The sequence below is a fragment of the Sus scrofa genome, chromosome 5 (assembly GCF_054392235.1).
Source record: "Sus scrofa isolate SSC_HxYL_T2T_F1_AM1 chromosome 5, Sscrofa_HxYL_maternal_Yorkshire_Landrace_v2.0, whole genome shotgun sequence".
Lineage (NCBI taxonomy): Eukaryota > Metazoa > Chordata > Mammalia > Artiodactyla > Suidae > Sus > Sus scrofa.
In genome coordinates this window covers 26,384,087-26,398,248 of record NC_139387.1, presented here as the reverse complement: position 1 = coordinate 26,398,248, position 14,162 = coordinate 26,384,087, and the positions used below count along the sequence as shown (strand labels likewise).

The 14,162-nt window shown below is 60.6% G+C and overlaps 1 protein-coding gene across 1 annotated transcript in view; it reads right to left on the bottom strand.

Moving 5' to 3' along the window:
• LRP1 (LDL receptor related protein 1) overlaps positions 1–14,162 on the bottom strand; it is an 82,784-nt gene that overhangs the window by 14,512 nt on the left and 54,110 nt on the right. Inside the window, exons 35-58 of the mRNA XM_084956113.1 lie at positions 14,008–14,139; positions 13,630–13,764; positions 13,313–13,442; positions 13,061–13,187; positions 12,295–12,446; positions 12,087–12,211; positions 11,420–11,797; positions 9,932–10,121; positions 6,380–6,584; positions 5,822–6,014; positions 5,040–5,165; positions 4,705–4,833; positions 4,327–4,446; positions 4,004–4,117; positions 3,556–3,705; positions 3,356–3,478; positions 2,909–3,025; positions 2,639–2,767; positions 2,264–2,386; positions 2,042–2,182; positions 1,745–1,935; positions 764–947; positions 527–612; positions 237–356 (exon numbers count right to left, since the gene is read on the bottom strand). Of these exons, the coding sequence (XP_084812239.1) occupies positions 237–356; positions 527–612; positions 764–947; positions 1,745–1,935; positions 2,042–2,182; positions 2,264–2,386; positions 2,639–2,767; positions 2,909–3,025; positions 3,356–3,478; positions 3,556–3,705; positions 4,004–4,117; positions 4,327–4,446; positions 4,705–4,833; positions 5,040–5,165; positions 5,822–6,014; positions 6,380–6,584; positions 9,932–10,121; positions 11,420–11,797; positions 12,087–12,211; positions 12,295–12,446; positions 13,061–13,187; positions 13,313–13,442; positions 13,630–13,764; positions 14,008–14,139 (3,620 nt within the window). The remainder of the gene's footprint in view (positions 1–236; positions 357–526; positions 613–763; positions 948–1,744; positions 1,936–2,041; positions 2,183–2,263; positions 2,387–2,638; positions 2,768–2,908; positions 3,026–3,355; positions 3,479–3,555; positions 3,706–4,003; positions 4,118–4,326; positions 4,447–4,704; positions 4,834–5,039; positions 5,166–5,821; positions 6,015–6,379; positions 6,585–9,931; positions 10,122–11,419; positions 11,798–12,086; positions 12,212–12,294; positions 12,447–13,060; positions 13,188–13,312; positions 13,443–13,629; positions 13,765–14,007; positions 14,140–14,162) is intronic.

The following is a 14,162-nucleotide window of genomic DNA, read 5'->3' as shown; positions in this document are numbered from 1 at the left end:
TCTAAGGGCGGTCAGACATAAGGGGGACTCGCTGCTAATTAGAGAAAGAGCGAGAGGAATCTCCTAGACATTAGCCCTCCCTGGGTTTCGGGGAGAGAGAAGCGAGGACGAGCAGAGTCGTGCAGTGACTCAGGGGGGAAGGGGGAGAAGGCATAATTCAGTGGGGTGGGTGGGGAGACGGCCAGACGGCCTCGAAACAGAGGGGGCTTCTGGGAGGGACGCTGCCCCAGCCTCACCTGCACGTTGCTCCCGTTAAGGTGCATCCTGCGGATCATGCTGCCCTGGGTTGTCACATCTGTCCAGTAAATCATCTGCTCTCGGTAGTCAAAGTCCAAGGCGACAGCGTTGTTTAGGCCCTGGATTTGGGGGGTGAGCACAGGGGTGACCAAAGAGTCAGGTTGTGGATGGCTGGAGACGTCAGTGGGGGGTGATGGCATGGGCCTGAGAGTGGAGAGCAAGGGGCCAAACTGGGTGAGGGAAGCAGCTGTGGGCCTGGGGGTGCTGGTGGGGAGGGCCAGCACTGCACCTGCTTAAGCAGCGTGTAGTTGGAGCCGTCCAGGTTGAGCTTGCGCAGGTAGTAGCGGTTGGCGAAGATCAGAAATGGCTCCTCATCTGGAGACAGAGGGTGCTGGCTGAGCTGCTGGCTGGGGCACCCTCTGGCACCCTCGGTCCCCAGCCTATTTTCGGCTCTGCTCTCCCGGCCCTCCCACCACAGCCGCCGGCTGCCTCGGCCAATTGCACACCCTCCAAGCACCCGTCTCACCAGTCACAGCCTTGCAGCTGTGGGGGTCGCCGCCGCGGGGGGCGTAGCCCTCCACACACAGACACTTGTAGCTGCCGTGGGTGTTGATGCAGCGCTGGCTGCAGGGGAAGGTGGTGCTGCACTCGTCCACGTCGGCGCATGTCCGGCCGTCGTCCTTCAGGCGGAAGCCAGGGCGGCAGCGGCACTGTGGGCACAGGGAGCCTTGGGTGGGCACCAGGCAGGGGTCTGCAGGCCTCCCACCCTCGAGACTTGGGGTCAGAAGCTGTCTTGGGGCTCTGGCTCCCTCCACCCGGGGTGGCTGGCTCTGACGCGGAGGCCCAGCCTTGCCAGGGGAGGTAGGCAGCAAACAGGTCCTCACCCCGCCACTATCGTGAGACCCCAGCGATCTCCACGTCTCTGCATCTCGAGTCAATGCTCAGGCCTCCTCTTATGTGACCGTGAGCATGACTTGAGAGTTGATCGCCTCCTCCTCCTCCAACACGCTCTCCTCTTCACTTGGCTGTCCTCCCGTCCCTGCGGCGGGCCCTGCTCAGGCTCCTCTGCTGCTTCCCCCTCACCTCCCTGTCCTCGGTGTGACTGAGCCCAGGGCTCGGGCCTCACACAGTCCTCTTTTCCATCTACACTCGCCTGCTGGGGCATCTTATCCAGGCTCATGGCTTAAATGCCGTCTCTATGGTGATGGCTCCAGGCCCTCTCCCCCGTCTGGCCTCTCCCTTGAACTGAAGACCTGTGCATCTGCTGCCCGCTGCACATCTGCACGCCCCTCCTTCTCTTAGGCCCCTGACCTCATCTGCCGGCTGGCTCTACCCGCCGAACCAACCGAGCAGAGATTTCTGTTGCGTCCAAAGCTGTGTCCCCAGTGTCCAGAACACTGTCTGGCAGAGCAGGAGAGCAATTAGCCCTTGTTGGAGGAAAGAATAAATAGGTAGGGCCCCTGCCAGGTTTGGGGGTGTGGAGGCGCCCACCCAGGGCACGGCATACCTTAAAGCCGATCTTGAGGTCCTCGCAGTCCTGGCTGCAGCCGCTGAGCTTGTGGCTGAGACACTCATTGACGTGGCAGCCGCGCTCATCTGAGCCATCACCGCAGTCATCCTGGCCGTTGCACAGCAGTGCCTCGGCCACACAGCGCCCGCTGCTGCACAGGAACTGCGAGGAGGCGTTGCACTTGTGCTCTAGGGAGGGGAGGAGGTGGCAGGTCAGTCGGTCCCAGGCAGTCTGGGGGCTGGGGGACGGAGACAGGGGCCAAGGGAGGGGAGGGGTGCCATCCGTGGGATCTACCTGGGCTGGTGCAATGCGGGTTCTTGGGGGCCTCGTCACTCTGGTCATGGCAGTCATTTTCACCATCACACTCCCACTGGCGGGAGCTCAAGCAGCGGCCGTTGGCGCATCGGAACTCATTGGGGCCGCAGGTCGGGTACTCTGAGGTTGGAGGGGGCAGGTAAGGCTGGCGGCCTGTGAACGGAGGGCAGGGTCCGCCTCCCACCACGGTCCCGGGCTCACCACACTCGGGGGACTCGTCAGAACCGTCGGCGCAGTCACGGTCGTGGTCACACATGAAATGCTTGGGGATGCACTGGCGGTTCTGACACATGAACTCGCGGTCATCACAGGTGTTGTTGTACACTGTGGACAGAGGCGGACACGGCCCTCAGCCCCGCCAACAGGCTGCTGACTGTTATCCCCGACCTTCCTGGGGTCTGAGTGGTGGAACTGGCAGATCTCTGGAGCCCTGAGCTGTAGGTAGGGATCTGCTACCGACCACCAGAGCGGCCCCCATGGACACACTTCCTCTCCTTGACCTTGGTTTCCCCTTCTGCAACGTGAGACTGTGACCAGGTGCTGCCCACCCCGCTCCTCGGGGTCCCTGATGCTCACAGCAGCCGGCTGTGATGCTCTCATCTGCGCCGTCAGCACAGTCCTTGTCACCGTCACAGAGCCAGCGCTCAGGGACACACATGTGGGTGCCCGGGCAGGAGAAGGAGTTGGGGCCACAGGTCTTGCCTTCTGTAGGGGGCAACAGGGAGCCACTGAGAGATGCAGGGCCTGGCCGCTGGGTGATGTCCCCACTGCTGTGCTGTCCCTGGGTTGGGGGGGTACTGTCCCTCCCGGGGCCATCTCCCCAACCTGATGCTGGGGACCCCTCACCGCAGTGAGCTGCCTCGTCTGAGCCGTCTCCGCAGTCATCACTGCCATCACACAGCCACTGCTTGGAGATGCAACGATGGTTCTGGCACTCAAACTGGGCCTCTGAGCAGAACTTGTCTGGGGCGGTGGGAAGCCACAGTTAGGTGGGGGAGGGAAGATGGGTCATGCAGCTTGGCAGGTAGATGCCACAAGACAAATGGGAGAGACACCCATGGCACATGTATGTGAGGGGGAGCTCAGCAGGAGCTAGAAAGATGGCCCTCTCTCTGAGCCTGCAGGTCTGAGAGGGGGGCAAAGAATGAGGCCCTAGGATCCTTTCTTCCAGGAGGGCATTTCCTGGGAGGGAACCAAGCAGTGGGGTCTGGACAGGGTCTTGATGAAGCCCCCACCCCTCCACAGGTACCCTCACCCCCCACAGCTTGGGTGAGCGGGGCTGGGATCACTCACTGCAGTGGGTCTCATCCTCGCCATGTTCACAGTCATCCTCCTTGTCACACGTCCAGCTCATGGGGATGCAGCGCCCACTGGGGCAGGCAAAGTAGTTGAGGGGGCACCTGGGACGCTTCACACCTGGGGGAGAGGGAGGCGTGAGGGCACAGCCACCTCGGGGGTCCACTGCCCACTGCACACCTGCCTGCTGACCAGACCTGGGCAGTCGCGCTCGTCGCTGTAGTCCCCACAGTCGTTGGCGCCATCACAAACCCAGCTGGGCGCGTAGCAGAGGGACGTCCGCTCACAGGGCTGGAAGCGCACACCCTTCACCCCCAGGCGGAAGTAGCTGCTGCAGTCGGTGGCGCCTGGTGAGGGACGGGGGCAGGGATGAGGGGTGATACCCGCTTCCCATTAAACACCCTCCCTCGGAGCTGCTGGCTCACATGGACCCTTGGGTTTTAGAAAGTTGAACCGTGTCCTTTGCTGGGGGGCTCTGTCCACATCTTCTACTCCCTGCCCCCTCCGAGTCCCAGGGGAGCCCAGGTCTGAGGCAGGCTGGGAGGGGACTGAGGCTGCTTGTGAGCCAGGGGGAAGGCAGTGAGGACCGTGGGTGGAGGGGAGGGGAGCCGAGACGACAAGGCACCAGGATAGGGCATCGCTCACTGCAGTTCATCTCGTCCGAGGCATCCTCACAGTCCACAAACTGGTTGCAGCGGCTGGAGTTCCCGATGCAGGTGCCGTCCCGGCAGCGGAATTCGCCCACACTGCAGGCCGTCTCTAGAACAGCACCCCCCCGCCGGGGGCCATCAGGTGGGGTCCTTCCCGTGGGGCCAGATGGGCCCAGGCCAGAGCTCCTGGCCCAAATTGTCTGCCTGGGCCCATCATAACGTACCCTGAACCAGACTCCCCGGGGTCTGGGGACCAAAGCTTAGAGCCAGGGTGGGGGTGGTATGGGGGGTCTGAGGCCCTACACCAGTCCCACTCACTGTTGCAGGGAATCTCATCAGAGCCATCCCCGCAGTCATCTGCCCCGTTGCACCACAGCATGTTGGACACACAGCGCCCGTTGTTGCACTGGCGGAAGGTCTTCTTGCAGCGGCGTGTGTCTGTGGATCGGGGAGCAGGCCACAGTCAGCAGCAGCTACAGGGGAGGGGCTGCCTCTGATGAGACCTCGTGCCTTCGCTCCCTCGACACAACTGAGCCCCTGCTACAGGCCTGGCACCGGGCTTAAGATGGCTCCACCCTTCATAAGTTCCCCAAACTCCTCCAGGCCCCGGCTTTTGCTCCTCACTCCCATGCCCCACCCTGCTGGGGGCTGAGACTGGTGACTCAGGAGGTGGGAGCCTGGGGGGGTGGTCCTTACTGCAGTAGGACGGCTTCTCGTCAGACTTGTCCTTGCAGTGGGAGACGCCGTCACATGTCAGGCTGAAATTGATGCACTCGCCGTTGGCACACTCAAACTCATCTTGTGCTCGGCACGAGGAATTCACCGCTGGGGAGGAAGGTGGAGGTGCTGCAGGAGCCAGGGTGCTGGGGCCTCAAGCACCCAGATCCCTCTCCCTGCAGGAACTGAGGTCATCCTATTTCTGCTCAATGAAAGGCTTCGGGGATGGGGCTGTTGGAAAGTCTGGGAAGAGACGGTGCCCGTCTGTGCCTGGGGTCCCCCGCTGGTGCCCTCCTCCCTCCTCTCTCTCTCACCCTGGCAGGTGAGGTCCTCCTGAAGGATGCGGCCCCCTCGGCAGGAGCAGTTGACATGGCCTTGGTGGGTGAGCAGACACAGGTCCTGGCAGCCCCCATTGTTGATGCGGCAAGGGGAGAGTTCGCCTGCAGCAGGGAGGCAAGGCCATGGCTAAGAGCGTTCTCTGCTGGGCACACGCACAATGCCCACCCCCGAGCTTCCTGGCACCAGCTGTGACACGGTGGCTCATGGCTGGGGTGGGGGCTGCTGTGGGAGGGCCTGGTGGGAGCGTTTGGGGTGGATCTGGGGTCGAGGATGTGTGTGCTCTTAAGTGGGAGGCTTGGGGGCCCCAGGTGTGTGTGAGGAGGGTGTGGGAGGCTGGGAAAGCTGCAGATCTGTGGGGGGGACCCCTGGTCACCAGACCCGGGGTGGGAGTGTGTCTGTACTGTGCACACAGAGGGTGGAGGGGGCACAGCCTGGAATGGGTGTGAGATCAGGTTCCGCTGGGTATGTGCGGTTCTGGGTGGGAGGAATGATTGGAGCATGTGCTGGGAGCATTCAAAGATGTGGATGAAGCCAGTTGGATGTGTGTGTTTGTGTGCCAGCATGCAGATGTCTTGGGGGAGCTGGAGTAGAGGAGTGTGAGCTGTTTTGGAAGGAGTTTCTTGAGGGTGCTGGTGTGTACAAGTGTGTGTCTGTGCACATGGAGGCCCTGGGGGAGCAGGCCCAGGGTCTTGTGTGTGTGTGTTCATGCTGGCATGATGGGCAGGGGAGCAAGGCTGGTGGCAGTGGCCCCACTCACAGCTGTTGGTGTCATTGGCCACGGCGATGATGCCCATGGGCTGCTGGGGGATGTCCACACGCAGCAGCTTCATGTCGCTGCCCACGTACTTGTTGGCCCGCTGCACGGCCCGCCGCACCCAGTCAGTCCAGAAGATGTGCTCCCCGTACACTGCCAGCCCGAAGGGGTGCACCGGCTCTGACTTCAGGATCACCTGAGGAGGCAGCATCAGCCCTGTCAAGGCGCTCGCCCTCGCCTGCCTCCACCCCCCCCCCGCACCTGGCTCCAGGGGCCGGGCCGGCTCCCTCAGCACAGTCACCAAAGGGATAGGATCTGCAAAGGCCTCTCATCACCTCCCTCATTTAACTACTGAGGGAGCCAAGCACGGAAGGCCGAGGATGGTGGAGCGGTGACGTCAGGGCCTGGCTAGGACTCCTCATTGTCCTCCTGGCTCTTCCCACCACGCCAGGCGGCCTCCCTTTCTCCTCCCTGTGCCTGGGCAGCCCTGACCCGACTGCCTGGCCGTCCCCTGACGCTGGCCCCCTGGTGCCTCCCATCCCGTCTGGCCCGGAGACTCACGTAGCGATGGGAGCCGTCATACTCGCACCGCTCGATCTTGTCCAGGGTGGCATCGGAGAAGTAGAGCTTCTCTGCCCGGTGGTCGATGGCCAGGCCGTTGGGGGTGCGGATGTCCTTCTCGATGAGAGTCAGGACATTAGCTCCCGACAGGGCTGCCCGCATGATGCTGGGGTGCTGCTCATTCCAGTTGGTCCAGAACATCAGGCTGGGGGAAGACAGGGCCGCGGAGGTCAGGACCCAAAGCCAGGGAGCCTGCCACGAGGACGTGCACAGGGGTCGGCCAGGCTGCGAACCAGAACCCAGCACTGCAGGCAACCTCAGAGCCACCAAGGCCAACACGGCCCTGGTGACTGGGAACCGCTGCCACACAGGACTGCCTCTGTGTGTGTGTGCATGTGTGTGCCCACACGCATGTGCACACACAAGCGTTTCTCAGTGCCTGTGAAATGGCCACCTGAGTTTTCTGAGACAGTGTAGCCGGGTGACTCAGGCTCTAGGGCTCCAGCATTTATTAGCCAGGAACCTTAGCAAGTTACTTAACCCCCCTGGGCCTGTTTCCTGCTCTTTGAAGGCAGGATGACACTAGAGGAGCTTAGGATTAAAGGACAGCTGTAGTGCTATGTGGGGATTTCTGTTATTTTTTTCTTAACTGCTCCCTTCTGACATCCAGGAAACTGATGTTGAGAGTCCAGTGTGTCCTAGGTCCTGGGGATGCGTGGATTCTATCATCGAGTTCCCAAGAGTCACCCTCTCCGTGGTTTAAGGCCTTCGTATATTGGGATCTGAGCCCCTGCTCTGCTGCCCCTCACTAGCTCTGACACTGAAGGAGCCTCTCGGCCTCTGAGCCTTGGCTGCCTCTCGCTAAAGGACGTGGCGGAAGTGGCACCCCCCCCAACACAGTGCTTCCTGGGGGGTGGTGAGGCCCCAGAGACGAGTGTGGTAGACCGCAGGGCTGCTCAAGCCCTACACTGGGCTGACAGTGCGGTCCTCAGACACCCCCATTGGATGGCAATCTCTGGGGCTTCCACCCTGAAGAGTCACCCGCCGTTAGGGTAGGGGTGAGGCTGGGGAATCCGACTTTCCAGTGCTCCCCAGGCCACCCTCGCGCCCTGGAGTTTGAGAAGCACCGAGCCACACCAAAGCCAGACCCCTTTTCAGTTCCCTCACAGGACCTGCTCTCAGCCTCCCAGCCTCTGTGCCCCTCCTCCCTCTGCTGCTCTGGCCACGTGGCTGTGCTCAGCAGCTGGACGTGTCTCCTCACACTCCTCCAGGCCTCATTTTTAACACCCCCTCCCCCAGTCTCTCCATCCTGCCTCTAAGCTCAGTGAGGTGCTGGCTGCTCCTGTGCCCCTGAGCAGAAGGCTCTGGTGCTAAGGGCCTCATGGGGGAGGGACGGGGTTCTGGGGGCCCTGGAATCAGGATGGGAGTGGATGGAGCCGCCTCCCTCCGGCCTCCACAGAGAAACTGGGTGTCCTAGGGCCGTTGCCAGAGTTATCTTCCTTCCCACCAGGGACGCCCACACCCTCAGGTACAGCCCAGCACACTTTGGGCGGGTGGGGAGGCTGTCACGACTCTCCTCCTATCATGACAAACTGCTACACGTGGCAGAACGATCTGTGCTGTCACTGTGCAAAGCGGATCCCAAGCTGGGTAAAACTGCTCCCCAGGAAGAGGCTGTGGGGAAGGGTGGGGAGGGGAGGCTTTCCTGAGGGGCAGGCAGTGATCTTCTAGCTGGGCCAGCGGAAGGCCCCGACCCCTCTGGGTCCACACTGGTTCCCTCCAGTTTCTCCAAAGCGCTCACTCCTTCTGGCCAAGGGACAGCCTCTCCCAGACAGCTCAGCTCTTTCTCCTGTGCCCTGCCTGGCTTCGGTTCCCCAGTCCTCCTCCAGACTCCTTGAGGACATGCTCCCCGACTTCCAGCCCCCAGATCAGGTCCCCGTCACCCACTCATGGAGCTGCCTGCAGCCTCGTCAGGGCAAGAATCAAATATGCCAACACAGGGCCGACGTCCACCCCGAGCCCTACTGGATGCTCAGCACACGGCTGGTTATCAAAAGTCCTTTGCTGAGAGAGGGACTGAATCCCCTGGGCTCAGAGCAAAAGGAACCTGGTGGAGCTTCTGAAGCTGCATTGCCCGGTCACCTCTGGATCAACAGTGGGAGGCAGGCAGGGGGGCTCAGAACGTGGCCCTTCCAGAGCCCCAGGCCCAGCCCCTCCACATGAGCCTCTGGCCAGCCCCAGGCAGGTGAAGTCACTGAGGGTCACAGAGGGATCTCTAGCATGAGCTGAGTACATGTAGGACAGGACTGGGGCAGGAAGGGCCCTTCAGTGGTCAGTGGGCCAGGCAGGCTGAGCTGGGGCCGGATGTGGGTTGCATCAGGGGAGGAATCTAGGTTTAGTACACTCACAGTTTCCAAGTAGCTGCTTTCGTTTTTTTTTGTTTTTTTGTTTTTTTTGTTTTTGTCTTTTGTCCTTTTAGGGCCGCACCTGCAGCATATGGAGGTTCCCAGGCTAGGGGTCAAATCGGAGCTGCAGCTGTCACCCTGCGCCACAGCCACAAAGGATCCGAGCCGTGTCTGTGACCTACAGCACAGCTCACAGCAATGCCAGATCCTTAACCCACTAAGTGAGGCCAGGGATCAAACCTGCGTCCTCATGGATGCCAGTCAGATTCGTTTCTGCTGAGCCACAATAGGAATTCCCGTTTTTGGGTTTTGTTTGCCCCTTAGTTTCCTAGTAAAGCTTTGGGAAAACATTCCAAGCGCTGCTGAATCCAGGGGAAAAAAGTTTTACTTGCATGTGGGCTGGGAGTGCTAAGGTGAGGGTGGGAGACCTCACGGTGGGGACAGGTGCTGCCCCAGCAGAAGAGCAGAGCGTGGAGGTCAGGGATGTGCACCCCTTCAGGGGGTTTCCTCCCAAATTCTCCCTTTGCAACCTCAGCCCAGCCTCCTGGGCGTCCTCAGCCTGCCCCGCCCATGGAAACTTCGACTGGCCTGGGTGTTGGGGAGGCCCCTCACCGTCCTTTCCCATCTGGAGTCCTCCCCCGCTGGCGCTTGCTCAGCCCAGTCCGGGCTGCCCTTCCCTGGCCTTTCCACTTCCAGACCCCATGCCAACCCACCACCCTCGTGACACCTCCTGGTCCAGCCCTGTGTGGGTCGTCGGTGTTTTCCACCAGTCCTTTCTCTTCCTAGGCAGGTGGAACAATCTTTGCCTGAAGCTTGGAGTCCCAGAAATACAGAGGACCTACTAGGTGCCTTGAACATGGCTCGCCAATGAATGAGTCAATTAACCATCAAGCCAGAGGGTCCTCCATAGCCCCCTCATCCTCCCCTTGATGAGCCACCTGAAATGTGAGTGTCCTCATATGACTGATGAGGAAACTGAAACTCAGAGAGGTCATGCAGCTGGTCCAAGGTCACACAGCAAGGAACTGACTGAGCTTGGATTAGAGCCAGGCTCTCGTGCTCCTGGAACCCCTGGCCCAGTCTCCCAGGAGGTGGTTTCTAGCACCCTGTGGCCCATTCCTCCCCATGCCCCGAGCCCGCAGCTCACTTCTGGCACTCGTCCAACACAAAGGCCCGGGGGTGGTCGTCTCCAGACATGGTGATGACCGTCTCTCGCTCGAAGGCCCCTGGGCGGGTCTGGTCCACTGTGTGGCGGGTGATGGTGGATGTCGTGTAGCTTGTCCAGTAGAGAGTGTCCCAGCCGCGGTGATAGGCCAAGCCTTCCACGGAGCCCACATCTGCAAGCAAACAGGAGCAATGACCCGTTAGGACAGGGCCAGAGGACAGAGCCAGGGGGATGGCCTGGGTCACCCAATTCTTCCCGCATATGTGGGGCTGGTGCCCAATCCCTCCTAGACTTCAGTTTCCCACCCAAACGATCCATAGTCCGTTCCCCTAACTCCTGTGCCTGTGTCTCCCCACCACAGGAGGTTGGCTTTATGCTGTGGCCACACTTCTCTGGAGCTAGAGTTCTGCCAAGTTGGGTGCAAACTGGATTTCAGTAAATCAGATCCCACGTGGGCTATACTGGGGAGCTTCCAACGCAAAAAGACCTTGAACCAGATTGTTGGGTAGAGATCTTAAGCTCAGGTTAAAGAACTAAGTGCACGATGAAAGAGACGCAGCAGAACTTAGTTTAATAGAACAGACTCAGGTGTTTCAGTGGCTTCAAGCTGTCTGGCGATGTGGTTGCCAGAAGCCTGCGTTAACAGAAGTATTGTGGCCTGAACAATAGCCCGAAGGAAGAGACCTTTCTGGCAGCCTCTCCTGATCAGGCTACAATTACAGGGTGTCAAGTGTAGCTCTGGACTCTGCATTTTTAGACAGACATGTGGACTGGATTCCGTGGAGCAGAAAATGGCCAAGGAGGTGGAAAGGACAGGTCTGGTTTTAGAAGCACTGTATGCCCAGCACCTAGTTCCATGCCTGGCAGGTCTTTAAGGACAGGAGTGATGAACGCATAAACAAATGAACCAAAGGACCCAGGGCATCCAGCCCTGAGAAGAGCAAACTACTGCAACAAAACAGCCGTTTTCCAAGAGCCAAACAACTGTCCCAGGATGACAGCTCAAACACCCACCACCCTTCATGGACAGTGAGTGATGTGTCCTGGGCTGAACTAAATTTTCCCACCACCATCTCAGGTGATCCTGTCCCTTTATGCAGATAAGGAATCTGAGGCTTAGAGAGCAGAGAAAACGTGCCCAAGTGACCGAAATCCTGGGCTTGAACCTGCCCCATCTCTGCAGCCTGTTCTGTGAGCACCAGACACGCAGAGAGCTTCGGCTCATTTTGTGCAGCCTGGGAGCAGAACTAAGAGTAGAGGGGATACCTCTGGCTCCAAAGGAGGAGAAACTTTCAAGCAACTACAATGGCTGCAGTGTGAGTCACCAGCCATCTGTCAGGGACACCGAGGCAGGCGGGATTCAGATCTGGGGCAGGGGTGGGTGGCGGGTGTCTGAGGCTCCTCCACCCTGAATGTGACCATCCCCACCCCGACCCCCGCTTCCTCGGAGGAGTCGGAGTCTGGGCTCACTCTCCACAATGGTGGTCCTGCTCGAGCCATCGTCATTGATCTGCTGGATGTTCCCAAAGTGGATGTCGCTGAAGAAGATGCGGTTGGGGGTGCCCGGGGAGGTGCCTGCTCGGTAGTCGAAGGCCAGAGCGATGACGTTCTTCATGTGCTCGGGGTCCTCGAAGGGCTGCACCGGAGCGTTGAGGTTGCGCTCGTCCGACAGGTGGATGCTCTTGAGGATGGTGCGCTCCGAGTAGAGCAGGTAGCCCGCATACTCGCGGCACGTGGCCCCGTCTTCAGCCAGCATCCCGTGGGCGCAGGCGCAGGCCCGCTGCCCGCCGCCCCGGTACAGGCACAGCTGCTGGCACCCGCCATTGGCCACTGCACACACGTTGGTGCCTGCAGGGGGCACGGGGAAGGTGGAGGTTAAGGAGGGCAGGCCCACCTTGGTGTCTCTGTCACCTCCGCTGAGGTGGAAACTGCTTGGTGCCCTGCCCCGTCTTGGTACCCCCAGTTCAGACAACCCTCCAGGCCCCTGCGCTCAACTCCTCAGCCCCTCCTTGCCACCCTTGGGCTTCTGGGACCCAGGATGGTGCCCCGGGGTCTAACTTCTCGCCCTGTCCCCTCACTCTGGGCTCCCACGGGGGCCCTCTGGCCTCTCCAGCCCTGCCCAGCGCCCCGGCCTCACCTTTCTGCCGGTCCCGGTTGAAGACTTTGATGTCTTTGAGTTGGACGCCGATGCCAGTCCGCAGGGGCACGGAGTCGGTGGCATTGTCCTTGCTCCCACGCTTGATGGAGCCATTGGCGTGCGTCCTGGGGGAAGAGAAGGGCCTGGCGTCAGCCGGAAGGCGGGGACGGGGACAGACAGCCCAGGAGAAGGCCAGGACCAGGCCCACCTGTCACTCCAGTAGATGAACTCTTCAAACACAGACACCGAGAACATGTCCATGTTGTTGCTGGACAGAACCACCTCGCGGTCCTCTCCCGTCTCCAGGTCAATCCGCTCAATCTTGTCTGTTCGGGCGTCGCACCAGTACAGCTTCCCATCCTGCGGGCCAGAGGTACCCGTCTCACCGCTGGCCCCCAAGTTTGGACAGCAGGCGTGTCCCGCTCACTCCTGCCTCTTGCTGTTTCCCCTCCTTCCTCCATATCCTCCCGCCCTCTGACCTGATCTGCTGACCTCTAGGCTTCCCTCCACTTCACTTTTTTTGGGGGTGGGGGAGTTTGCAGCCATACCTGCTGCATATGGAGGTTCCCAGGCTAGGGGTCAAGTCAGAGCTGTAGCTGCTGGCCTATACCTCAGGCGCAGCAGCGCAGGATCCAAGCCGTGTCTGCGACCTACACCACAGCTCACGGCAACGCCGGATCCTTAACCCACTGAGCGAGGCCAGGCGAACCAGTGTCGTCATGGATGCTAATCAGATTTGTTCCCGCGGAGCCACGACAGGAATTCCTCCCTCCACTTCTGAGTGACCGCCCCCCACCACTCCATCTCTGGGTGGTGGAATCCTACTCTGGGTTGGTGACTGGGCATGACTGCTTGGTTCCATATCTTCCCACCATCAGGGGCTCAGCATAGGGAGCAGGGCACAGGGTAAGGGGAGTTGCCCCCCAGAGCACGGGTCCACCCCCTCAGCCCCAGGGCCAAGCCCGAGTTCAAACCTCATAGTCCACCGAGATGCCGTTGGGCCAGCTGATGCTGACGTTAACCAGCACAACTCGCTCGGTGCCATCAAGCCGAGACCTCTCTATACGCGGATACTGGCCCCACTCAGTCCAGAACAAGTACCTGCGGGTGCAGGTGGAAGAGGGGGGTCAGTCTCTAGAACATGGAGGAGAGAGGACCTGTGGCCAGAGCCACAGGGCCAGACCAGAGCCAGGAGTGGGGACTGGCCAGCCTGCCCAGTTCCTCACCCCTTCTCCGGGTGGACGGTGATAGCCCGGGGCTTATCCAGACCCTGGGAGATGACCACATAGCGGAAAGAGCCATTGAGCCGGGCAACCTCGATGACGTCAAAGCCCTGGTCCGTCCAGTAGATGTTGCCTGAGGAGGGAATAGGCGGGGCTCAGGGTTCAGGTAGGGAGGAACGTGTGTACCTGGTTCCCTCCGGCTCCCCAATACCCCTGCTTCTCGCCGATCTGTTCCTGCCCCTTCTCAGACCCCTCCTTCTGAGACCCTGCGTCCCCATCTTCTGCCTCACCTCAGCCCTGACCCCCTCCCCACGGCTCACCTGCGATCCAGTCCACTGCGATGCCCTCCACTCGGCCAATGCCATTGGTCACCACGTCCTCACGCCATGTCTGGTCTCGCTTAGCCCGGCTGATGGTGCTTAGGCCCATGTCCACCCAGTAAATGGTGTCATTTTCTGGAGGTGGAGCAGCCAACATAAGGACGCTCAACAAGGCAGGGGGCAAGGTGGGGGGTCAAAATCCCGAGGTGGTCAGGATAGAGGTGACTGAGAGCTGGGGGGACCAGGGGCTTGGAAGGGGAGTGGGGAGGAGCTAAGTGCCAGCCCCTCCAGCTGTGGTCAAGCAGCCTCTAACTGGACCCCCAGAGCACCCCCACCCCCAGGTCACGTCCCACTCCCTCCTGCTACCAAAGAGCTCACCAGCATGGAAGTCAATGCCGACAGCCAGGGAGGTCCCCGACACTGGGACCAGGGCATCAGACTTGTCATTGGGATCCAGGGGTATCCCCCGGATTCCCTCGTGCACAGAGTACAGGAGAAAGGAGCCCACACCTGAAACACAAAGACACTTCCAG